Source organism: Sebastes fasciatus, chromosome 5 (assembly GCF_043250625.1).
Source record: "Sebastes fasciatus isolate fSebFas1 chromosome 5, fSebFas1.pri, whole genome shotgun sequence".
Taxonomy (NCBI): Eukaryota; Metazoa; Chordata; class Actinopteri; order Perciformes; family Sebastidae; genus Sebastes; species Sebastes fasciatus.
The window spans coordinates 11,021,551-11,046,537 of NC_133799.1; the positions used below are offsets into that span (position 1 = coordinate 11,021,551).

At 40.1% G+C, this 24,987-nt stretch overlaps 1 protein-coding gene across 1 annotated transcript in view; it reads left to right on the plus strand.

Annotated features, from left to right (window-relative positions):
- LOC141767575 (contactin-associated protein-like 4) overlaps nt 1–24,987 on the plus strand; it is a 110,284-nt gene that overhangs the window by 84,400 nt on the left and 897 nt on the right. Inside the window, exons 17-23 of the mRNA XM_074635043.1 lie at nt 2,975–3,193; nt 9,567–9,806; nt 12,585–12,809; nt 15,301–15,434; nt 17,227–17,314; nt 23,162–23,377; nt 23,831–23,902. Coding sequence (XP_074491144.1) covers nt 2,975–3,193; nt 9,567–9,806; nt 12,585–12,809; nt 15,301–15,434; nt 17,227–17,314; nt 23,162–23,377; nt 23,831–23,902 — 1,194 coding nt within the window. The remainder of the gene's footprint in view (nt 1–2,974; nt 3,194–9,566; nt 9,807–12,584; nt 12,810–15,300; nt 15,435–17,226; nt 17,315–23,161; nt 23,378–23,830; nt 23,903–24,987) is intronic.

The following is a 24,987-nucleotide window of genomic DNA, read 5'->3' on the forward strand; positions in this document are numbered from 1 at the left end:
GCTGCAACATTAAAGTGATACACACATTAATGCATCAATAATGATTATATGATATAAGTTATTTTGAAATGGACCATTCTGAATAATTAGTCATTTTACTTTGGTACTTTAATGCTAATTTTTTTGTACTTTTACTCAAGTCCGATTTTGAATGCATGACTTCTTACTTGTAACTGAGTACTTTTGGAATTGCTACTTTTACTTAAGTAAAATATCTGAGTACTTCTTCCACTACTGAACAAGTGGAGAACAGTCAAATTTACTATTACTGCAGGTTTACCAAAGTAGAGGTGAAATTACAGGTAAAGGTTTACAGCTGCGTTATCGGCTCTTTGAGGCTGTACTGGTATAATATTTATCATGTTCACCATCAGTTTAATGTGACTGCAGCTAACATTTGCTAATTAACACTAAACAAAAAGCACTGCTGAGGCTGATGAGAATGTCGTCATTAGTTTTGCAGTTGTAATTATAAATCAAAGTATTAGACAAAATACAATTTCGACCTGATGATGGCGCTAAATAAAAAGTTAAGGGGATGACCAAAGTTATCAAAGTACAATCCATCCTGATACTCAAAACCACAAATGTCAACCTGTTGATAGTGCTGGAGGAAAAGTCAGGGCATCACCAAAGTCATTATTATTAATAATATGTCCAATATTTGTTGAGCTATTTCAGTCTGGACCAAAGCGCTGGACTGACGGACTGATAGTGGCATCACCAGAAAAATTAACCATGCAACTATATCCAAATGGGATTATTAAACAAATTATACTTCTCATTCACAGTGAGCCTAAAACAATAGCACTAGATGTGGAAATTATCATTAGATGTGATTTCAAATGTTGCAAAGAATAAAGATCTGAAGTAAAGAGCAACTGAACTAAGAGTTGCTTGTTTGCAGACGGTGCCGAGCTGGACTGAAGAAGGTGAAAGCTACAGACACGGTTGAACCACACAAATGTAGACAACAGAGACTTGGTTTCAGCAGTGCTGGCACACTCACACACAGAAACTAACAGATGTGACTCTGTAGCTGTAGCCTTTCTTTCCGGCCTTGGACGGGTCTCTGGATCATGTCAGATCTGTGTCCAGCTGTCTGTCCATCCTGCCAGCAGATGGACGGTGGGAGGAAGTCACTTCACACTTCTGCCAACATACGATGATGGAGGAACAAAGCTGACAAATGGGTTCACTGAAAGATGGCACAACCTGGAGACAAACTGAGGAAAATGCTTTCCTGTTAATAATAATAACTTTTATTGATAAAGCACCTTTAGTTTACAAAGTGCTTTGACTGACAAAGTAAAGCAAAAGCAGGATTACGAGACAAAGGACAAAACTGAGGTAAAATTTAAACACAAAGACAAAAAACACAGTAGAGAGAAGACAAAGGATGATGAAAGATAAAAAAATTACAATAGATAAAAACAATAATGTCAATAAAATGAATACAAATCAAAAGAAAAAAAAACATAAAAGCAATGAAAAGACGACCTCACATAAAAGCAAGTCTATAAAAATGTGTTTTAAGAAGTGATTTCAAAGAGATTACTGATTCTGTGAGCCTTATCTCCTCAGGCAGCTTGTTCCAAAGCCGACAGGCCCTGATGGCAAAAGCATGGTCACTTTTAGCCTATGTGGGCGCAAGATAGCAAAGCGCCCGCCCATAACCTAATTTTAAGCCTGGGCGCACATATGGGCGCAAGTACATTTACTGCTTACACAACATGGGTGCTGGGCTTGAAAATGACAACTGCATCGGTCTGAAACTAGCAATGACAGTTGCGCTGCACTGTGCGCCGCTTTGCCCGGGGCATTGTAAGATAGGACCCATAGAGTTAAAAACATGGTGGCGGACAGGTGAGCTGTGAATAAAAGGTAGTTGGGATAAAACCACACTGAATAAAACTGCTTTGTGATCAGGCACACAGATATCCTTAGTTTCAAAGTTGTCAGGACTGAGACTGCTTTACAGAACCAGATCAAGGGGCTCCTGTATTGTCTAAGTGAGGTTAAACATTTCCAGAGTATCCATAAAATCAGTGACAAAAGTCTGAGAATGGCATCAGACATGAATGTTAAAAACACCTTAAAAAAATAATTTTGTCATACTTTGATATAAAATGGGATATGGGATGGGATAAAAACAATAAAAACATTGTTTGGGGCAGTCTGTAGATTATAAAAAAATCAGTGGATCTTTAGAGTTTACCATAAAACCAAGATATTTGAAAGATGTACATCTAAAACTACTATATAGTCTAATTTATTAACAATGTGACAAAAAAAGACCCACAATTGTGTCTACGTCTGTCGTGTTTTTACAACAAAAAATATGGTCAGAAAACAAAATGAGATTTTTTTTTGTACATAAAAAAATTATCTTAACGCTCCTTTTGTTATGTTTGAAAGGATATTTTCTTAAACAGGGTTTTAATGAAATGCCTCACAGTCATCACAAAGTTAACTGTCTGGGAATAATTGACAGGACAATTATTTTTTTCTTCATTCTTCTGCTGTAAACTGTTCATCATTGGTTGGATGGATTTCACACATTTCACTTAGAACATCAGAAAATGAGGCAACTGCAGGATCTGATCAGGTTCTCTTCATTTTCATCAATCATAAATAATGTTAAAGTAAATAGAACTTACTTAGCATGCTACAGCTTTAAGAGTATCAACAGTTCCTTAATGGATTGCTTAAAGTGTGTTTCACTCTGTGCAAAGTGCAAAATTAGGGATTTGCAGGGTCTCACTCATCAGAGGACACAATTATCTCAAAGTGTCAGGGAGGGTTTGTTAATCAGCCCGTTCGAATTCGGCGGGAACAAGTCAAACTCACTCTGCTGGTGTGACAGTCACCCAGGCATCCGAATGCTTCTTACAGTATGTATGTACGAACCCTTTCACTCTTTTACGTGTTTTTTATCTGCTCTAACTGTTCTGACTGTTACCCTCCTCTCCAGCTGCCTCTGAGGTCATCTTCTCCTTCGACGTGGGAAACGGTCCACTGGAGGTGCGAATGGAGACGAACGTCCCACTGAACGACAACCGGTGGCACAGCGTGCGAGCCGAGCGAAATGTGAAGGAAGCTTCGCTACGTGTCGACGAGTTCCCAGCCACCACGCAGGAGGCTCCTGCTGACGGACACATTCACCTGCAGCTCAACAGCCAGTTATTCATAGGTGAGAGGCAGGAGTGTGAGTGTGAGTGTGAGTGTGTGTGTGTGTGTGTGTGTGTGTGTGTGTGTGTGTGTGTGTGTGTGTGTGTGTGCGTGTGCGTGTGTGTGTGTGTGTGTGTGTTTCCAAATGCCTTCAAAATGTTAGACGTATGAGGAAAATTCAAAGTGAGAGAATTTAGTAGTGTTAGGATTTGGGTTTTAGGTTAAAGGAGTCAGGGTTAGTTTAAGGTTATAGTAAGGATTAAGATTATGAGGTGGAGAGAGTTATGGTGTTTGAACATTAATCTCATTAGCAGCTGAGTGCTGGTGATAATTGCTACCATATTCTTTCTTATCTGAGACTGTGACAACTCATCCTGAAGTAGGCAGCTATTCCGAGAAATTAAACTTCGGTGGACTTTATTTTACAAAGTAAATTCTGCCCACTTTGCTATTCACTTCATATTAGACAGCATTATGGGATCAAAGTTGTACTCTGCACCGCAGAAGTCCCACATGGGCAGCTGTTGGAGTTCAGGAAACCAGGCAGCTGCGTATTTCTAGTAACAGTAAACCTCCTCCTCAGAGTCCTTTATAACCCAACTGGCCTGTGGTGCTTAGAAAGTGGTGAGTTGTGTTAACAAATGCTGCCAATATTGCTGCATTGAGAAAAAAAAAACGTTGGTGCTGTACTGGAAAAAGGAGATAATGAGTGCTTGCTTTCTAAACACTGAACAATAATTACCTTTGATGAATAAGTGTAGCCTGTAAAAGTGCACCTGCATCTGTATGGGGCCCAATAAACCCGCTGATTGGAAAATTGCATGAAAACAGATGCATTGCATTCATTAAAAAGAGAATGGAAAACTATGCTTGAAGAGTCCTTTTCCATGCAATTTTGGATCCTCCAGACAATGTTTAGCTCTCATTTTGACAAGCTGCTAAAAAATTTGCAATTTTAGCTGATGACACATTGACTTTGGTACCTCTGAATACTTTCCAACTTCTCTACCCTGTTTGTGACACTCAACCCAAAGTCCATTTGTCCTAATGATGATGATGTCAATCTTTAAAAAGATGTCACAAATGTAAAAGACTTATTCACTAGAAGACCAATACACATTTAGTGCTCTTGTGACTATTTGTGGCAGCAGGACAGTGTATGTGGGATTGACTCTCAATTAACTACAGTGGCCGTCTTCATTGTAGTAAAGTAAAGGACAATGGAGCACAAAAGACTAAGCCATATCAGGCTTTAGCTATACAGGCAATGCTTGTTCGTTGGAACAAGTTCAAGATCAAAGTTAGCTATGTTTTTCTTCATGGGATTTGTTAAACATAAGAACTTGTAGCTGGAGTACACCGTAAAGTAACCATGAATTCAATCTGAATATTTGATACTAGGGCCCTGTTCAGACTTGGTATTAACATGCGTCCTGAGTGATCCGAACACAAGTGGACAGCTTTAAGTACATCTGTTCACACCTGGCATTAGAATGCGTCTCCACATGCGTCTTGAGTGGTCACTTGTGATCCAATCTCGCTTCCCCGCTCTATATGCAAATACACACGTAGTAAACACATGGCTAATACAGCAGATGTTGTGATGTAATATTACATGAATGTCAGTAGTAATATCCTACATATTTGTGAATTTGGGTACATTTTTATTAACATCGAAATATAAGGTTGTACCAGTGGTCCCCGGGGACCGTCCGTCTGTGCCAGGCAACAGCGGGGTACAAAGCTTTAGAGAACCGGGGAGGAGAGAGAGAGAGCTAGCGGGCGTCATCTCCGTGCAAAGCAGCGGAAAAAAACCACAGACACATCTCCGACAGTATGATAATAATGCACTTTGCGTGCCTAGTCTGATCGTCTGTAGATATGTAGCCTATATTTAAGATATATTTTAATAAAATACAGTTGTACTGACAGAATACAGTAAAGCACAGAGGCCGTTTCCATGCTGCAAGCCTCTTAACTTCATTAGTTTAAACTCTCTTATCTTCACTTCATCTTTTCCACAGACACTCATAATTCTATTTAACCTTGCTCTAATCTGTTGAACTGTGTTTGAGGGGATGAAAATCGACCTTGTATGATGAGGCTTTATCTTTCTGCAAATATTATGGACATTCATTCATTCGTAAACACGCATTCTGAAAAGAAAATCAGCCAACAAATAATGATGTGGAGAGATGCAGAGAGATGGCGGTGGGCATTGATTGGCTGGCTGTGTTAAGCTAATAATCCTTCCTGAACAGCCAGAAAGAAGTGACCACGTCGTTCTCCTTATACGGGTGGCACTGTCTTGGTTGATGTTTACCAGCGATGCAGAGGTAATCATATGTTTGATTGAAAATGTGATGGGATTATGAAATAGACCGCTGTGGGAGAGGGTGTTTATGTTTGACAAATACTTGATTCACAGCAAAGCAATATGCATTTGGGCGTCTCTCCTCTCTTGTTCTGGAAAGTTAAGGGCCATGTGCTCTAGAAATTGTTATTGTTAATCCATAATGTTAGCAGCCTCCCCTCAGTGAAATCATAATTCACAACACTGCAAAGACATCTATATTACTATGAATAGTGTGTCTCATTTTTAATATATAACATTTCCTTGTGTAACTTAATAAGACAGGGCATTCCATAGTTTGAATTAATGAGCCGTAATATTGCCGTGGGTGAATTTATATGACACAAAGTTATTCTGGTTCAACTTCATTTATTGCCGTAGGAAAGAATTAATTTTGTGTACACACTGCAACACACATCCTTGTATGAGCAAAATAATGCTCGTATCAATAATTGATTGTATTGTTATAGTTTCTGTGTTGGCTGATGTGAACAGATATCTGTGTTTATGTCCTCCTGCTTAGTTCTTTGTGTCACATGAGAAAATATATGGCCGGATAAAATATGGAGGGACGGAAGTAACAAATTACATTTACCCTCATTACTGTAAAAAAGTATTTTTTCTGTTCCTATATTGTGTATTTTAGTCATTTTCAGTCAAAATAATCAGTATTTTCTATTTTAAGCATTTTATTTTGCTACATTTCAAATCGCAAACAAAAGTCACACGCATGGGTGGGGGGTGGGGGGTGGGGGGGTTATATACCAGTCCAAACATGTTTGTGCAATGGATTGTAAGAGTTGTATTAGCAAAATGTATAAATAAACTCTGTTTAAAAAAAAAAAAAAAAAAAAAGTCACACGCCAAGGGTAGAGTACGAGCAGGGAGGCATCTGATTGGTTCTTTCTAAGCGGACCGCGAGGCAGTGATTGATAGACGTTTTTACAGGATTACAGCAGCTACAGATGATGGCTCTTTTCCGGTCCTTATTCAGAGCTCATAAGTAATGGATCGCTGTCGGGGTGTAAAGACCATTTCAACCAATATAACAAATAGTGAATACTGGATAACATCGTCAACCCTGCCTTTAACTAGCGGAGTGTCAGAATTGGCGAGGGGTGCAGTCGAACCTGGAAGGATGACTCGGCATAGGTAAAGAGGGTTGCATCTACCTTAATTAGTCACTAGTTTAATGCTCCAACCGGTGAGCACGCTAAAAATCAAAAACACCCACAATGTTGCACAACCAACAGGTGCATGCTGGGTCTGGCTAAAATGCTCATAGTTGATCTTTGCCACTGTCATCTTGAATATACATGTTTTGGTGAGGCCTTATTCTGCCTTTAGTTCTACAATAAGTGTAGCTTTATAATGTTTGTTGCACTGCCACAGTGTCCATAGCATCTTTTATATTTAATGTTGGTCATTGTTATTCAGTGGGGTTGGAACGGTGGTGCAGTGGTCGCCTCACAGCGAGAGGGTCGTAGGTTCAAACCCATCTTGGGGACCTTCTGTGTGGAGTTTGCATGTTCTCCCTGTGTTAGCGTGGGTGTTCTCCGGCTTGGATGGACGGCTTTTTGTTTAATTGTCTTGAGTTTTATCCGCTTTTCTGGTTAATCTAGTAAGGCTGCACTAAGGAAGGTGGATATATATGTATTATTGATAATCAGTTGTGCGCTCAGGCTGCAAATGTCAATGTATAGAAAAGGAAAGAATTGTTGATTTGGACATAAGGGCTCTGTGGTGCGGTTCATAAATCATTCATCGGGAACGGCGTGATGTTGTTCCGCTAGTGTATACGTTGACATTTTATTGCACTTTTGTAGCCTAAGAGCACGGTCACACATGCGCGAAATTAACATTCCCCTCCCGTTCACTTCCATTCTATGCGAGCGAAGGAGCGAAAAAACATTTGCTTCCGGTGGCGAAACAAATTTGCATCTTCGCATTCGAGTTCAACTTTGGTGAACTTTCAGCACAAACATGGCCTGAATTCGCGCATGTGTGACTGTGCCTTAAAGGTGTTCTTTAATGTAATAGTTTTACCATACGTATAACATTACCATCATTATGCAACCCCCTCTTTTAAAGATGTAACGCTGTAACCTACGTTTTACATAATCACATGTTTACATGTCATTTTAATTTTACTTGACTGAAATATTCTAGTACTCTTTCCATCGCTGACAGTATGTCAGTGAAACACTATAGCCCTCTTGCTTTTTATGCAACATCAGACTCTCTTGGTGTTTTAACACCATGAGGTGAGCCTCTAAAGCTGCTGAGTGGTTGACATCCTCACTGTCATATACAGGGTCTTTTGACTCCTGCAGGGCTACTATTAAGTAGTTCCTGTCCTTTGTTTCTCTCCCTCTGTCAGAGTTTCTCCCTAACGAGTCTACCATCGGCCTTTTAGCCAAAGTGCACTAAAAATGTTATCATCTTTTGCAGTCACAAGCAGTATTTTCTATACACTCCATATTTTAGCTTCTGCTGGTTAAATCATCATTTAATAGAAGTTTGCTGTGCATGTTTTTCATTCAGTGTAATCAGATGTTTCCTTGAGCCGAGGAGAATGCTAACTGTAATGAGATTTCCCACTCTGTGTGCTCTTCATGTGCTGTCTGTGTTTTATAACTGTTGCTGCAGAAGGAGACTAGAGCCTCACAGAGACTCGAGCTGCGAGAGTAATACTCTGCCAATTCCAGTCGGCAAGAACAATAATAACTGTCATGCGTGAATATAAAATAAGACGTCGCCAGCTTTGAACTCTGGGAGGAATGTAATTTTGCCAAGTCTAAACTCAGTGAACAGTGTGAGGTTGCTATATTAGAATGCGTATCGTCAGGTGAAAGGAGGAAGAGTTTCCTCGTCTCGCCTGTTAGTGGAAAAGATGATATCAGACACCAGATGGCTCATCATCAGCCACGCAGTTAGCCAATCTACAGCCAGCACAGTGATACAGGCAGTGTCAGGGTCTCAGAGCCCTGCAGAGCAGACATGGCCTTGTTGTGCTGCAGTGGCAGCATGTTCCTGTCAATCATAATTTTCTGCAGAGAAAACAAAAAATTATAGTTTTACAATCATACAGGAGGAATTTGACCTATCTAGCTACTTTTTATTTCATTGGGCAGGTAGGAATTTTTAACCTGACACGCCGAATAGTTTGTTACACAGAACCATCTGAGAAGTCGTCATTGGAAACTGTTTGGAAAAGAGCAGGCACTTTCATAAAGAAGAGCAAAAACATCTTTTCCATCGAGAAAAAAATCGTTCTTTGCTCTTCTTTCAATGAAGGAATACTCTCCACTTCTGATATACAGTAACTGATGCTATTGCAGCATCTACGCTAAACTCTTCAGGAGCTGCAATTGTTTAGAACGAACTGTCGCCTCTCTGTGTCTCACACACCTAAGCCACGCCTGTAGCTGCCGCTAGCTAGTCGGTTGTCTGGCTTGCCGGACACAAACGCATTACTTGAAGCCTGACAAGATGATTTTCGTGTGATAAGAGACCCTGCAATTCTCGCGTGATCTCGTGACATCGCGAGAATCCAGCTGCCGTGCAAGGTAAGGAAATTTGGGCCGGCTTGTGAGAATTTGGGCTATATTTCCCCCCAATGAAAAGTTACGCAACATTCAAATGAATTGGCCCTTCACTTCTCCAATTAGTATAGCTAAACTGATCAATGAGATCAGTTAAATAGGCCTGAAATACTGACTAATAAAACCAAATCATATTTTTTCCTTTTCAAATTATTATTAAGTCTGCCATGTGATGAAAGTCTCATAAAAGCGTACATCTGTCCATATAAGTGAATACCATTTGTGTTGAATGTTGTATAAAGAACTTGGTGGAGAACATTTTGTATTATTGTGATCGTCGATTTGGGTTGATTACAAGAGGCACATAATGGGGATGCTCTTGAACAAATGAGGACTGTGCAGGTTTTAAACTCTGGTGTTGGTCAAATACGGGGCAACTCACACTGAGTGTGCTGGTACTAGTGTATCATGTGTACAGTCTTTTTTTTTGTTGGCAGGAGGCACTGCGTCCAGACAGAAAGGCTTTCTGGGCTGCATCCGCTCCCTGCAGCTGAACGGCGTCACTCTGGACCTGGAGGAGAGGGCGAAGATCACCCCAGGGGTCCGACCCGGATGCCCGGGCCACTGCAGCACCTACGGCTCGCTCTGCCAGAACCAGGGTCGCTGTGTGGAGAGAGCCAATGGTTTCTCCTGCGACTGCGACCAGTCGGCCTACACTGGAGCCTTCTGTCATAAAGGTACATACATTCAAATACACTCTGATGACTTCCTGCCAGTAAAAACACAGATCCAAAGCCCTGATATCATTGACATTCTGTGCCTTAAAGTATCAATCAATGACATTTTAATGTTAATAAAGGACAGTGTTGCTCCTGTTTCTATTTTTCCAATTTATTTCTCTTTCAAGCAACTAATAAGTAATATGAACTTTCATCATATGCACAGATAACATGATTTCAGCCCTTTGAAGTTTTAATTTCTCTAGACATTTTAAGATTTAACACTCTCCAGACAGATCCAATTATATTTGACAGACAGGTTGGCACACTGGATGAAAAAAAACCTTAGTTAAACATGGTCTGATATCATCTTAAAAATAATAAAACAGTCTCTCCTCAAACTTACAAATTCTCACATTTAGTTTTTTGTCCCAACAATTGCCTTGACAAGTTAATTTCCTTGTGCATAAGAGATGATAGACTAATTTAGCATGAAGTTCATTGTAGGTTTGTGTCTAAGGACGGCAGAGTGAGTTTTATACTCCAGACAAATTTCATGGGATAAAGAATGACATAGAGGAGTATTAACAATATGGTTTTATCTGGCTTACCATCCCTTGTTGTTTCTATAACTAATGAGAATCTTGCTAAGCCCCACCCACCTTAGTTACTGTTGCTATACCTGTCAAGCTTTTTATTTTTGATTTGCCAGTCAATTTGGATAACAGTGGGTCCTTGATTTCAGACAGAGGAAGACAAAAGCAGCCTCTCATTTATAGCCAGCAACTGTTGGTTTACCTGCTGAAATGACAACCCTCGCTTGCAAATTTGATCAGCAGTATTTATCGAGCTTAATAAGCAAACTTAAGCCCCAGTTTGTTGAAAACACTGTCTCTGGCTGACTTTTTAATGTTTACAGCTGAATTTTAAAACAAGAATCCTCTAAAAGTGTCTTAAATATACACTTGATGTTGTGCTAAAAGACTAAAAGCTGTGTGTCACAGGCAAAAAGTCAGCAGCATCCTAACCAGTTGGTGGTGATCCATGTAGAAAACTGTGGTTGGATTGGCTATGATTGGACATTCATTGTTCGGGGGAGGGGTTTAGCAAACAGTCAATTAACCTTTAACCTTTAATCTCAACTCTTTCAGACAAATAAAAAACTACAACAAGTTGACTGCAGCTAGTTTTGATTAATTTGTGAGCCAACAGACGGGTTTATGTTAAAGCTTTACAGAACACAATTATTATGACCTACCCGTGGTGCTTTAATGAGGAGGAGAGAGCAAAGATCAGGCGGCTTTCTGAAGAGGATCCTTCAGTCTACAGACATTAGACTGACCCCGACAGCTCGGCCTCTCTACACTCATTTAGAGTGGGTCATAATGAGCACGCTCTTTCCTGAAGGTCAAGCATCAGGATTATCTTAAAGGACTCTTCTAGCCCACCATGTCATTGTGTCCGCCATGTGATGCGTCAAGGGCTTGTTGGACAGTGTTGAAAGTCAACATAATATTAAATGGATTTCACTCTCATGTTTGTCCGTTCTGCAGCCAGCAGCTGGTTAGCTTAGCTTAGCACAAAGACTGGAAACGGAGGGAAACCTGTGCTCTTCTGGCTCTGTCCTATACTAACAAAATCTGCAGCACCTTTTAAAGCTCAATTATTAATAGGGATGGAAATCACCAGAGGGCCAATGATACGATATCACGATACTTAAGTCACGATACCATCTTATTGCGATTTTAAACATTTTGCAACAGGCAACAACAGCTGTCAGTGTGTCAGTGTGCTGACTTGACTATGACCTGCCCCAAACTGCATGTGATTATCATAAAGTGGGCATGTCTGTAAAGGGGAGACTCGTGGGTACCCATAGAACCCACTTTCATTCACACATCTTGAGGTCAGAGGTCAAGGGACCCCTTTGAAAATGGCCATAACAGTTTTTCCTCGCCAAAATTTAGCAAAGTTAGGAGCGTTATTTAGCTCCTTCGCGACAGGTATGACATTGTTGATACCAATCAATACCAATTCCTTAAGATTGTTTAGTTTCATACGACACCAGTATCTCCACTCTAGCTTTAAGACTGAGCCCGATACAACCTCTGAAAGACAGAATAGCGGCCGTCGGATTGATGATTTTTAAGAGGTTTATAGTTTATATCATCAAAGATCGATACTTGACGTCCATGTATTGATACAATATTGCCACACAAAATATCGCGATACTATGCTGTATCGATTTTTTTCCCTCACCCCTAATTTTTTTTTTTTTTTTTTTTTAAATCTGTATGAAAACCAAAGCATAAAAACAATGCCAGACTGAAGATGGAAACTGAGTTGACAATTATGTCTGATATCTGTTATATCAGGCAAGGAAGTTGCAGCAGCCAGCCAAGAAATAGTCCCACACATTAACACTTGGCTGGTCTTTCTCCCTGTTTCTAGTCTTTATGCTAAGTGAAGCTAACCAGTTGCCAGTATATGCTTCATATTAAAGTGAAAGCAGTAATCCAAAAATGATATTCCTTTAAATCATAAACAACTTCAATTCTAAGAGTTAATTTAACAGTTAAAGCCAAAAACTGACAGAAGAGATTTGATTTTTGACATGAAATCTAAACGTAACATGGCTACACTTGGCTTTTATCTGCTATTATTTAAACTGTAAATACATTTTATTAAACAAGTTAACATGTAACAAACAAGAAACATATTTTTACTCAGGCCTAAGGACATGTCAGAGTGAAAGTCATACATAGGAAGTTCACTTGTCAACTTTCTAATTTTCAGAGGTTTCAGCCAGCTTTAAGTCATCAACATCCATCACCTACAACCTGAAGGAGCCCTATGAACTGAGCAGGAACAGCAGCACCTTGCCTTCCTCCATTTATGCTGATGTGACGCTAAGAGGAGAAAACATCTCGCTGAGCTTCAGGACCAGTCAGAGTCCGGCTCTGCTGCTCTACGTCAACTCTTTCTATAGGGAGTACCTGGCCCTGCTCATCAACAGTCATGGTGAGGACACCCCCTCTCCTCTCCTCTCCTCTCCTCTCCTCTCTCCTCTCCTCTCCTCTCCTCTCCTCTCCTCTCCTCTCCTCTCTCCTCTCCTCTCCTCTCCTCTCCTCTCCTCTCCTCTCCTCTCCTCTCTGTTTCTTTCTCCCTCTGCATCCAGTCTGTCATCTTCTGCTGCCTCCTTCTCCACACAGCCAGTCTAATTGCTATGCACAGTGTCAGGTTCAAAGAAAACATTTGGTGCAGTTACTATTAAATGATAATTCTGCTGGCAGCAGGGGGTCCTCCTTCCCTTGTTCTTGCCATTGTGATTATTTATTGTGTTCAAATTTTCATCACTCGCTTCACTGTAGGGCTTTACAGAGCTCCAGTTGGCAGGGAGCAATGCCAGCATTCCTGCATAGCATAATAGGATTTGCCATCATCCAGTGACTGCAACTTGTAAATATAGCTGTTATTTTTCACTAGCGTGAAGTTGAGGTGTTAGAGATTTATTTTGTAATTTTTAACACAATCCATTGTCAAAACAGCAAAAAGTAGCAAACTGAAACCTTTGATGAACATACTGTATTTTGTGGCATCATTTAAAGGACCAGTGTGTAACAATTAGGGGGATCTATTAGCAGAAATGGAATATAATATTAAATTTACTTTTCATTAGGGCTGTCAATCGATTAAAATATTTAATCACAATTAGTCGCATGATTGTTCAATTGATTGCACATTTTTTATCTGCTCAAAATGATACCTTAAAGGGAGTTTTTAATATTCTTATCAACATGGGAGTGGGCAAATATGCTGCTTTATGCAAATGTATGCATGTATTTATTATTATTAACAGGCAACAACAGCTGTCAGTGTGTCAGTGTGCTGACTTCACTATGACTTGCCCCAAACTGCATGTGATTATCATAAAGTGGGCATGTCTGTAAAGGGGAGACTCGTGGGTACCCAGAGAACCCATTTTCATTCACATATCTTGAGGTCAGAGGTCAAGGGACCCCTTTGAAAATGGCCATGCCAGTTTTAAAAAATGTAGCATAACTTTGTAGCATCATTTAGCCTCCTTCGCGACAAGCTAACATGACATGGTTGGTACCAATGGATTTCTTAGATTTTCATATGATACCAGTATTTTCACTATAGCTTTAAAACTGAGCCCGCTACAACCTCCGAAGGATCGATTGTGTTAATTGCGTTATTATCGCGTTAACTTTGACAGCCCTACTTTTCATATCATTATTATGAAGTTTTTTTTTTTTATAAATTCTGCTGTTAGTAGAAGTAACTTTCTGCTTTTTTATGACCGAGAGAAATAGCGGAGAGATAGTCGTCATCAAGTATCTGCTGAAGTATCTAATTAAATCCCAGAGAGAGGTTTCTTTTGGATGCACCACAAAGGCTTTTCTCATGTTTCTCTCTGTTGCTGCTGCAGTAACAGGAGCCTCAGCTGCTGCACACAGAGACACTTTACTACCTAAGTCACTCGCTGATTGTCTGAAACACTCTTTGCCCTCTGCAAGATTGTTTTTATTATCAAGATGGGCTTTTATGACAGGGGAATTGCTTCCTATTAGTTTGTGAAAAAAGTAACATAGTGAGTTATAATTAGAATTTTGTTTTGGGAAAGCGCAGTAAGTTATATAGTGTTCGGATCTTTAAAAAAAAGAACAATTATTTCCTATCATTTCTGCTCATCTGTAAAGTCTTCAGACATCTCGCAGAATTCAAATTATCTCAGCGACGTGGAATTTATTAAGTGTAACTGTAAAAGAAAAGACAAAGACACAAAAAATGGGGAAATTATTTCATATCATGGAGTGTTATTCATAGAGATAAAGTATTAATCCTAAATGATTTGTAGCTTCTTAATTCAGCAGCTGGTATCTTTGAAAATTCAGATATCTGGATGAAATGTTCTTTCTTTGACAGAATGAATACACGTCTTCTAAGATGTTCAGAGCCAAGAAATGGGGATATTTTTTAGGCTTGAGTGCATAATTAATTATCAAAGACTGAACATTAAAATGTGTCTCTGGTCTTTAACTTTTGACATGTTTCCACCAAACAGCAACACTGTAAAGATTAGATCATCATCTTTGTCGTTCATGGCATGGGCTTCCCTTTATTGTTGGTGGTCGACCAAAATAACTATATATTATAACTTTATTTTACTTTGGTTTACTTCAGTTTTCAGCAACGGCTTGTATTATATCTGTTTTATATCTCATGAGTAATATTCATTATTCAGTGACTTTTGTCTTTAGAAGTCAAATTGGGACAAATAAAGCTCCTCTCTACTTCACCTTAATATAATACGTATAATATGAAACTAATTTATAATAGCGGTAAAGTAACAGAGGATGGTTCTTCGAGTATGTACTAAAAAAAACGCTCCATTGCTAACAAATACAACTTTCTGGATTGCAAGTCTCTTTGATTCTGTACATGCTTGCATTAAAGAGTACGATTGTATTGTTCTGTGTTTGCAAAGACGAGCTGGAACTGAGGTACAAGCTGCACAGCAGCAGAGATGTGGAGGTGATGGGGAGCAGAGTCACGAACTTGGCTGATGGACATCTGCACACAGTGATCATCAGGAGACTGGTAGACACCGTCTCTGTTCAGGTACACACACACAACAAATGATTCACACTGTGTCACACAGATCACCAAAAACACTGCGAACCAAAGAGTAGGAATAAAACGCAATCCTCTTTTATTAAAGGTGTGTCAGACTGACAGCCAAATTGTGAATTATATTGTTAAATAAACCCACTACTGCTCACACTGCACCACACACCTGATAATGAGGTGCAGGCTGCACAGGGACACTACTGGGGCTCATGCCTGTTGTGAAATTATTCATTGACACTGCTGGCTGACGCTTGTTTTGTGACCCTGTGGTTTATTCTCCCACTGCAAATGAATCATGTATACATGGATATATGTTCCACACAGTTATAGATCCAAACTGGGATAATATCATGGACTGTATATTAGATGGACAATGCGTCTCCACTTCCTTCCACTGTACAGAAGTGAAGCCAAAATATCCCAGATACGGGAGCTGCCATCCTGAGATTTTGACGTCATTTGGAGCCAGATTCTGCGCAATAGTGATTGGGGAGCTGGAGCCGAGGTATCGAGGTCCCGCCCACAAACCTGGCTGAGCCAATCACGAGCGAGTGTGGCCATAGCTTGCTAGCGTGAGCCACCTAGCTGCTACGTTAGCTGTGACTACCTCACTCAGAGCGGCTGTCAATCATGACGTCTCACCCCCCTTTATATAGCATCAAATAACTAATTAAAACCAAACTTATCAGAAAAATTAACACTTGAACAAACATCAGCGTGATAAGAACTACCTAAAATGACAGAAACCATCTTTGGGAAAAATGTATTTGATGTGTACTTTGACTTTTTAGTCGTCCATCTTTATATACAGTGTATGGTTAATACTCATAAACAAGAAACTTTGTGCAAAGGTGCATCCTAAACTTGTGCCACCTATAAGATAAAAATTATTAACAATAATCTACACAAAAAAATGAGCATCGGGACCAATCCAGGCATTTTGATTAATAGGTATTGACTATAAATCCAGATGTTTGCTCCGTAAATGACAGCTGTCAAAGGCATCCCACTGTGCTCTGTTAAAACATTGACCGCAGCATGTGAGTGAGTGACCTGCCACAAAATATAGAAACAACCGCCAGCAGTTCAATTAATATGACAGTGAGCTTCAGTGGGCAATAAACTTCAAATGGTTATATTATCAGAGAATAGATTATAATTGATAGATCAGTCCCCTCAGGCGTGGCAGTGGATATCTCACTTATAGTGCACCAAAATGTCCAGATATTCCTCTGACCACAGGCTTTGGGAAACCTAATAGAATATAAATTCATAAATGCTACATTTCCTCTCTGTTCTCAAGCTACTTTCTATTTCTCTGTTTTCTGTGGCTGCACTTTACTCTCGGGTTGATCAGCATTAGCAGATGTCTTGTTGATAAATGATTCACTAAAGCCCAAATCTCTGTGTTTGCAAGCAATACATCACACCCTCTCTGTTATTATAAAAGAGTGTCTCTCTCTGAGGCATTTGCCACATCACAACCTGCCCCACTTCTCTGCTCAGCTACTGTGAACCACTGCATCTCATGGGGGTCTATTGGTTTCCAGCTTTGGGGTTTAAAATCATTTAAATAATGCAGGTCAGACGAGAGGTTCAGCCTCCGGCTAGCTTTTCGTGTTTAATTGCTTTCTTCTTTGTAGCAATTTGTCGTTTCTTCACGGAGCAGCCTTTGTTTAAACACTTGGGAAGCTGTCCTCGACTGTTTGCCGCTGGTATCAGTCTTTGCTTTCTACCTGCTAAGCTTTTACCTTTTACAGATGTGACATACATTATTTTTCAGATCGACCAGAATGCCAGAGAGGACTTCAACTTGACATCTGATGTGGAATTCAACAGCATCAAATCGCTCATTCTGGGCAGAGTGCAGGGTAAGTGAGGCTCTCTCAGCGCAGACTCCAGCACTTAGACAGACTCATTTGAATAACAGCACTGAGATGTTTGGGCCCTATATGCGACAGAAACACTGTTCAAGCTTTCTGCTGTTTTCTATTCATCATGTTGGGTGGACCAGGGGAAAAAGCTGCAGTCTGAGCAACAGCTGCGGCGCTTTTAGAAACAAGTTGACATCCATATTCAGATGGTCACAAAGAGAGCACTTTACTGTGCAGATGCAAAATAAGAAACTTAGAAATGACTGTAGGCGGAGCCACACACTTAAGTCGTTGTTATGTGGCATTAGATGCATTTTAGAGCCATATGGGGGGATAAATTATTTGTGCAAATGGTATTGTTTTTTCACTAATGCAGAATTTCAGAAAATACAGTAGCCTGTACACTGGTGAACTTTCATCGAAGCGGTGAGTAATACAGTCTTTATGTTTGTCTCGCTAAGCAGGGCTTCAGACAGCTGTAATGGTAATAACTTTGGAAAAGGTCCCTCACTTTGTATGGTAATGAGGAGAGATTGAAAAGAACAAATTACTTAGAAGATTGGAGTCAGCACCCTGCGATATAGCATAACAACCAATAAGTCACAGCCGCTGTGGGTGGGGTCAAATTAAACCAGGAAGTCAGACAGTACAGTTCAGCCTCTCTCTGGCTGACAGAACATTTTACTTTCACATCACTCCTGTCGTCCTCTACATGACAGATCTGTCTGCCCCAAACTTCTCTTAACGAGGAAAGACGTCGTACCAGAGCTGTGGGGCCTTTGTGTTTTCCTCTGTGTCCTCAAAAAATTACTTTTGGATAGTGCCATCTGAGACAGACAGATGCTGTTACAAACATGTGGGGCTTAGGTAGGGTTGGGTATCAAAAGAGGTTCTCAATTAGAAACTATATGAAATGCACATAATTAAATGTAATTAATTGAATGTATAAGAACCAGAGATTTGTTAAAAAAACAAACACTTATTTCTAAAAACGTACCTCAGTGATTATGCTTGTTGGTTAGGGTTACTGCATAATTCATTACCTCTAACCCTAAAGCTGGATTTATACCAATGGGCAACCTCTGGTTCTGAAAAGTGAAGCCAATGCTGAAGTGCCTTAAACTTGCATCCTTTCTAATAGCCAATTTCCTTTGGTTGCAAAAATGAAGTCTGATTGTATAGAAGTCTATGAGAAAATGACCCTACTTCTCACTTGAAACAAAAATGGCACGGCAAGCGTTGCTTACCTTGGTGATGTAATGGAGTTTTGATGTTGCCACCAGCTCCATCTAACCAGCTCATTATGGCTGTCTCTTGAACTAACACCAAGGATTTAGCAATCACTAACGTTGGTGACTAAAGCTATTGGAAGCTGCAATTGCTTCACAATGAAAGTCATTCAGTCGTTGGCTGGTGGAAGGCCTACTGGCAGCGTTCGATTTTTTTAACAGAAGTTAAACTGAGACAGATATCATCAAAACAGTTTGCTATGTATAGGATTTGTTGTTGTTGATGGAGACATTGAAGAATCACATAATAGCTAGTCATCCATCCACCCATCCATCCATCCGTCCAGGCACTCATCCATTTTCTAACCCACTTATCATGTTGAGGGTCTCTTGGAACTGAAACGTAGCACACATTGGGTGAGAGGCAGGATTCATGCTAGACAGGTTGCCAATCACAGCGCCTACTGGCTGTTAAGGGATGCCTGTTTCTAATTAAAGTAAGGATGGTTATTGCTTTCAACGTACAATATGTTGTTTTCTGTCTCAAATATTATGACACCAATTAAAATCAGAAAGAAACTAAATCGATAGGCAGAATCAGAAACAGAACTAATCTATTAAATATCCCAACCCTAGGCTGAGAGGATAAACCACAGTAATTAATGTGTTTTTATTATGTTTTATTTATTCGACTACTGGGACATTTACTTTTAACAGTTCTGACTGTGAAAAAACAAAAAGTGCTCTACTCCTTTCAACACATGGTACACTGTAAGAAACAAGTACAAATTGATGCTGGTGCTGTTTTTTTACATTCACCTTCTTCTTTTTTTGTTGTTGTTGACCCGGACCATGTTAGTGTGTGACCCAGCCTTCCCTCTGCTGAGCCAGAGGACTCAGGCAGTCATATCAGTATCAGAGAGGCAGCAAGATAGTTGATGTACTGTCACTCCCTGCCAGCGCTGTCATCCGTCAGCCTAACTAATGGACCAGGAAAGAATGGAGAGACTGAGCTATTCACAGAGAGAAGGAGAGAGGAGGGAATGATGAAGAGAGAGGGACGGTGAGATAGTGATACAGAGAGAGGTGGAGGTAAAGTGCAGCAGCTGGGTGGAGGTGGACAGTAATAGTCAGTTCGTGGATACAAGGCCGGTGCTGCCAGTGTGGGGTCTGACTGCTCGCACAAAAAAATCCTTCTGAGTGAAGGCACAGACTCTATTCAGCAGCTTGAACACCTAATATCACCAGTATTCAGAAATTTTACCAGATCATCCTATATAGTATTAGTTTTCTTTTACATACTGTGTTTTGTTCATTAATCTTTATTTAAAGAGAAACTCCACATTCTAGGATCTCATATGCTTACTTTTAGTTGTTTAGTTCCAAATATTTGGCTTTTGTTTTGACCATATTCTTAGATATTCTTTTATCACAAATATGACGTTAGACTTCTTAATATAACTAGTTAACTAGGATGAAGCAAATTTATTTTTACTTAAAATACCTTGGAGACAAACTTGACTGCCTGCATCTGCTTTCATATGTTAGGGGAATGTTGGAGGAAAAAATAAAAAAACAACAATCTAATGCTACAGCTGTTACTTAAAGGTGCAGTGTGTAGGATTCAGTGACATCTAGTGGTGCGGTTGCAGATTGCAACCAACTGAGTACCCCTCTGCTAACTCCTCCCTTTCCAAGACTGCAACAACGTGAGCCGCCGAGTGCAAGACCGTTGTAACTCCGTTCGCCTCACTCAGAGGCCATCCTTACCATAATAACACGACTTTAGGAGCAGCGAAAGTCAGACGGCGGCTGGCGGCTGGCGGCTGGCGGCTGGCGGCTGGCGGCTGGCGGCACCACGGTTCTGCATTCTGCGGCTCACGTTACCACAGTTTCACAACCGTGTCGGAGAACTACGGTGGCCTTCCGGTAGCATAAATATGTGAAAGTCTCTCTCTAGAGCCAGTGTTTGGTTTGTCCGTTCTATGGCGGAGTAACATGGCGGACTCTGTGAAGAGGACCTGCTCCCTATGTAGATATGAAGAGCTCATTCTGAGCTAACGGAAACACGATTCTTAATTCCAGGTGATTATACAGTAATGAAAACATAGTTTTGATTATTATATTCAATTTCTGCTTATAGAAACTTCTAAATGTTACACACTGTTCCTTTAAATCTGTTGTGTTATTAACTTTTCCTCCCATCTCAATCATTAGCTCTCCATCTTGCCGGCTGCTCAAGAGATATACACGTGTCATGAGATATATAATTCAAAGTCAAATTATTTCCCGCTGCTCAGCGGATCGCATTTAATTTAAAACTTAATCAAAGCCTGATCAAATATACAGCTGATAAACAGCCCTCTCCAGCCAAGGCCACTCTGCAGTGTCTCATTTATGTGGTGAAAAGTTGCTTCTCTCCGGTAATAACTTAGATGAGTGGCAATGATGTGCTGTGTAATCAAATTGCACTGCAGGAATAATTGTTATTCACACTGACGTTTATAGCTACTGAGGATTTTATTTAGCACCTGCTGTCAGAAATAGTAACGTAAGCACATCAGCCACAAAGTGAGACTCAGTAGCAGTTTCTTAAGGAGGTGTGTACTTCCATGTTTCTTTGTTTGTTTGTTTTTTTACAAAGTTTTGTTATGACAGCTGAGAGGCAATCCAATGAGTGACACAATCTCACACGTTTTACCTATAAGTAGTCGCATGTCCATCATCTGGTAAAATGGTCCACTTGACCAACACTTTGGCCCAAGAAGGTATTTGAAAACTAATATCCAAACAAGTATTTTACTTTGCTGAGGATACTCATGGTCCCTGGAGGACGAATCCTAATATTTAGGTGACCCCTTGGACCTTTTCCTCTCAACACTTTTAGACTAAAACATGCACTTGTACATAAGAAATATAATAATGTAAAAGGCAGATTACCATGAATAATTATGCTCCAAAGGGGATACATCGTTTAGATTTTAATGACCCAATATCCTCCCATTAGCACCACCATTACTGTTAAGAAGAAAAAGTATCTGTTATGCAGTTGAATTCACCCAGCACTTTCATATTGTACAGTGTAAGCACCATTTCTGTCTCCACTAGTGTGGCTTTAGACTTGCTGCTTTACCAGATGTTTATTAAAGCTTCCATTTCAACAAAACAAGCCAACACCTTGCCTCCTCCTTCGTTGACATTATGGTGTCCGTGTTCTAGACTGTATACTGAAAGTGACACGAGCGAGCAAGGTTCCATTGAGTTACAGTATGGTGCGTTCAGGCTCTATTCAGTAAAGTGAAAAAATTGTATTAAAAAAATTACTTTTGAGCAAAGATAAATTATAACGTTATGTGTTCAATCGTAATCTTGTAGAACATTTAGGTTTTGGTCGAGAAACTTGAATAGATACAGTTGTTTGTAGATGTTTTCACAGAAATATAAAATGGATATTAGAGAAGGAATTATGACCTGTTTAACTTCCTAACACCAGCTCTAAGGCTTTAAGCAGCTTATAAATCATAATTAAAAACACTGACACTGGCAAGATTATTTTTTTTTATCAAAGCAAATATTTACATAAAAATGCAATTATGTCTTTCCTAATCTTTTGAATTGTGTGTTTTTATGCAAAAAAAGATAGACTGTATCTTTTGTAGTGTAAGCACTAAACTGAGACAAAACTATGAGAGAACAAAGAACTTCAGTTTTCAATCTAATAAATAATTAAACATTTTCATTCTGTTAATGTCAGAGTTAAGCAGCAGTAGGTAGAATTGTAGCAAATATGATTTTAAAAAGTTATTGGTAACGGTCACTATATCCTGACAGTAGTGCATGAGACAGGTAATCTGAGAAAAATCATGTGCCTCTGTGTCCTCCGCTGTCCTCCGGTGCTCCTAATAGGAGAATAGAGCCAGCAGTCTCTGAGCATCTTTAAATCACTCGCAAACTTCGATCAAACGGTCAAACCAGGCAATGCTGATCAAATATGAATCAATATTCTGTTACTGTGATGTCTATTTCTCGCCTCAAAAAGCCATGTTGAGATCTGTTGAGGAAATGCCAAGCACCGCCCACCAGCTGGAGCAAATTAAAAAAACTAAAGATTGTTCATTTCCGACAGTGTCTTTTTTTTCCCCTGGGGGGGGTATCGGTTGACTTCTAGTACAGAACACAGCATGTTTGACTGAACACTGATTCCTTTCACATCTCCGGCAGTTTCTTTTTATATATGTAACAGCAACTATGATATTTTTTTTGTGTTTCAGTAGCCTAACCTTCCAATACCATAACCAAACTACAGTAAGAATGCATGAATATTGTAGGGATAATTGTTTCAAAACATGTCATTTAACATTGAAAAACTTTGCCTTTGATGTGTGGTTTTTCAGTTTCATCCACTATCAGTGTTTTATTTGGTGAAAAAATGTCAAAATGGATATTAAAATGATGAAGACATGGATAGATACCACTTATCATCGCAACCGTGGCCTCATCAACATAAATGTTTATCACTGCTGTATTTCAAATGTGTAATTGGAACTTGCTGGTAACAAATGTGTCTCCTTACTCAGCCTCTCCTGCCTCTGTGTTTCTCTCTCTGTGTGTTCAGAGGCTGATGAGTTGGATGCGGAGCTGGCCGGCTTGGCCTCCCTTGGGTTCACCGGCTGTCTGTCAGGTGTTTTCTTTAACTCCATCAGTCCTTTGAAAGCCGCTCTGCTGCACCCGGACAGCCCTGTTATTGTCAGCGGCCCGCTGGCCCCGTCCAGCTGCGGTTCCTCCTCTCTAGCCGATCCCTACGCGGCAGAAACCACACACTCCTTATCAGGTACAAGGAGCACACTCAGCCCTTATGTCCCATATATACTGTATATCATTAGCTAACCAACCCAGCTCTCTCCCTCTCTGCTATGCCTTTAATAGTATTCTTAGGGCTGTTCATTAGACTTTTTATGGGCTCATTAACCATCCTCCTCGAAAAGCAGACAGAGTGATGGCACTACGACAGATGAGATTAGTCAGACAACTGTAGTGAAGTCTTTTGAGGCTTTTCTGAGGCTTTCAATGAGCCCTGTCTGCGCTGACTGATGGTTCTCACAGTGACTCTATCTGTCCCCATACACTATTTTAGCTCATCTTTCTTCTTTTTTTATTCTATTTTTTCTAACTTTTTTGTTCTCCGCCTTTTATTCTTTCTTTTTTCTCTGTATTTTTTACCTCTCTTTTCTGGGCTCCTTGTCTGTTTTTTGTTATTTTTTCTTCTCTGTCTTTCTCTCGACAGACCAGCCTGGTTCAGTGGATCCAGGTCAACCTTTGGTCAACGCCATCAGGAGTGACTCCGCTCTAATTGGAGGTAATGCAATCCATCTCAGCAAGAGTAAAAACAATTCATTAAAATATCATATCAAACTTTATATTTGGGGAGTCTAACATTGTGAAGAGGGCAATTCTCAGTTTCTGAGCAGGATGCAAGGGAGGAGGGAATAGTTCTTTATCTTGGAGGCTGAGGAGAAAAAAAAGAGGCAATGAGGAGAAATAATGGGTTGGCTGTTTAATGAGGAGGTTTTGGGTCTTAATTCACACATGAAAACTTTGCTGACAAAAGGATTTTGGACTTGCGTTTCCATTTTAAAACCACTTTAATGCAACGTTCAACTCAGTCGAGCAGTATTTTGTGTCTCAAAGTTAGTTCGGTTTACAAATGAAACCAGAAGCTTGAGTAATATAAATTAGAATTAGTTTATACCTAAAACAAAACTTTAGAAAACTTATACAGATTAGATACCAGACCAATGGCCCCTTCCCCCTTCCCCCTTCCTACCCCTGTGCTTTTGGCGCCTTGCTCGGACCACACCCATCTTCGAACTCAACCTTTATTTTGATCTCAGCTGCACATTGCTGTGTTTCTCAGCGAATTATTCCCACCTGTAGATCAGTGGAATAGCATCAATCCATACACTGTGTATCACGTCACCCTTGTGCACGTGCCTTTAGCGCCCTGATTGGCTGTTCAGCTTAAGCGATTCAGTGCACAAGAAGAGAAACGGAAGTGAGGAAAGCAAGCCAACGAGTAAAGTCAAGAGGAAAAAAATAGAAGGCTCTTCTCATTTTTCATCTTCATCTCCTCTGATCATTCCAATACATGGATATTTTCACAACGACATGGTCATCTGGAATGAAGCCATGTGGTGTTAAAATGGTCGTCAAACGGCGCTTTATTTCATGTACGTATCATAACAACGGATTGTATATCCGCCGTCCTCGGTCTTCTTAGGTCTTCAGGTCTTTTTGAATGATGAATACAGACTATCGCGACCTGCTGGTGTGGAGTGTTATTTCATCTCACGCAGGCGCAGAACGTACGTGGTAGTTGGCCGTTGGCTGTAGTCTTTGCGGTGTATTCAAGTTCAACTTGTCGGCCAAGACACAGACGACGTG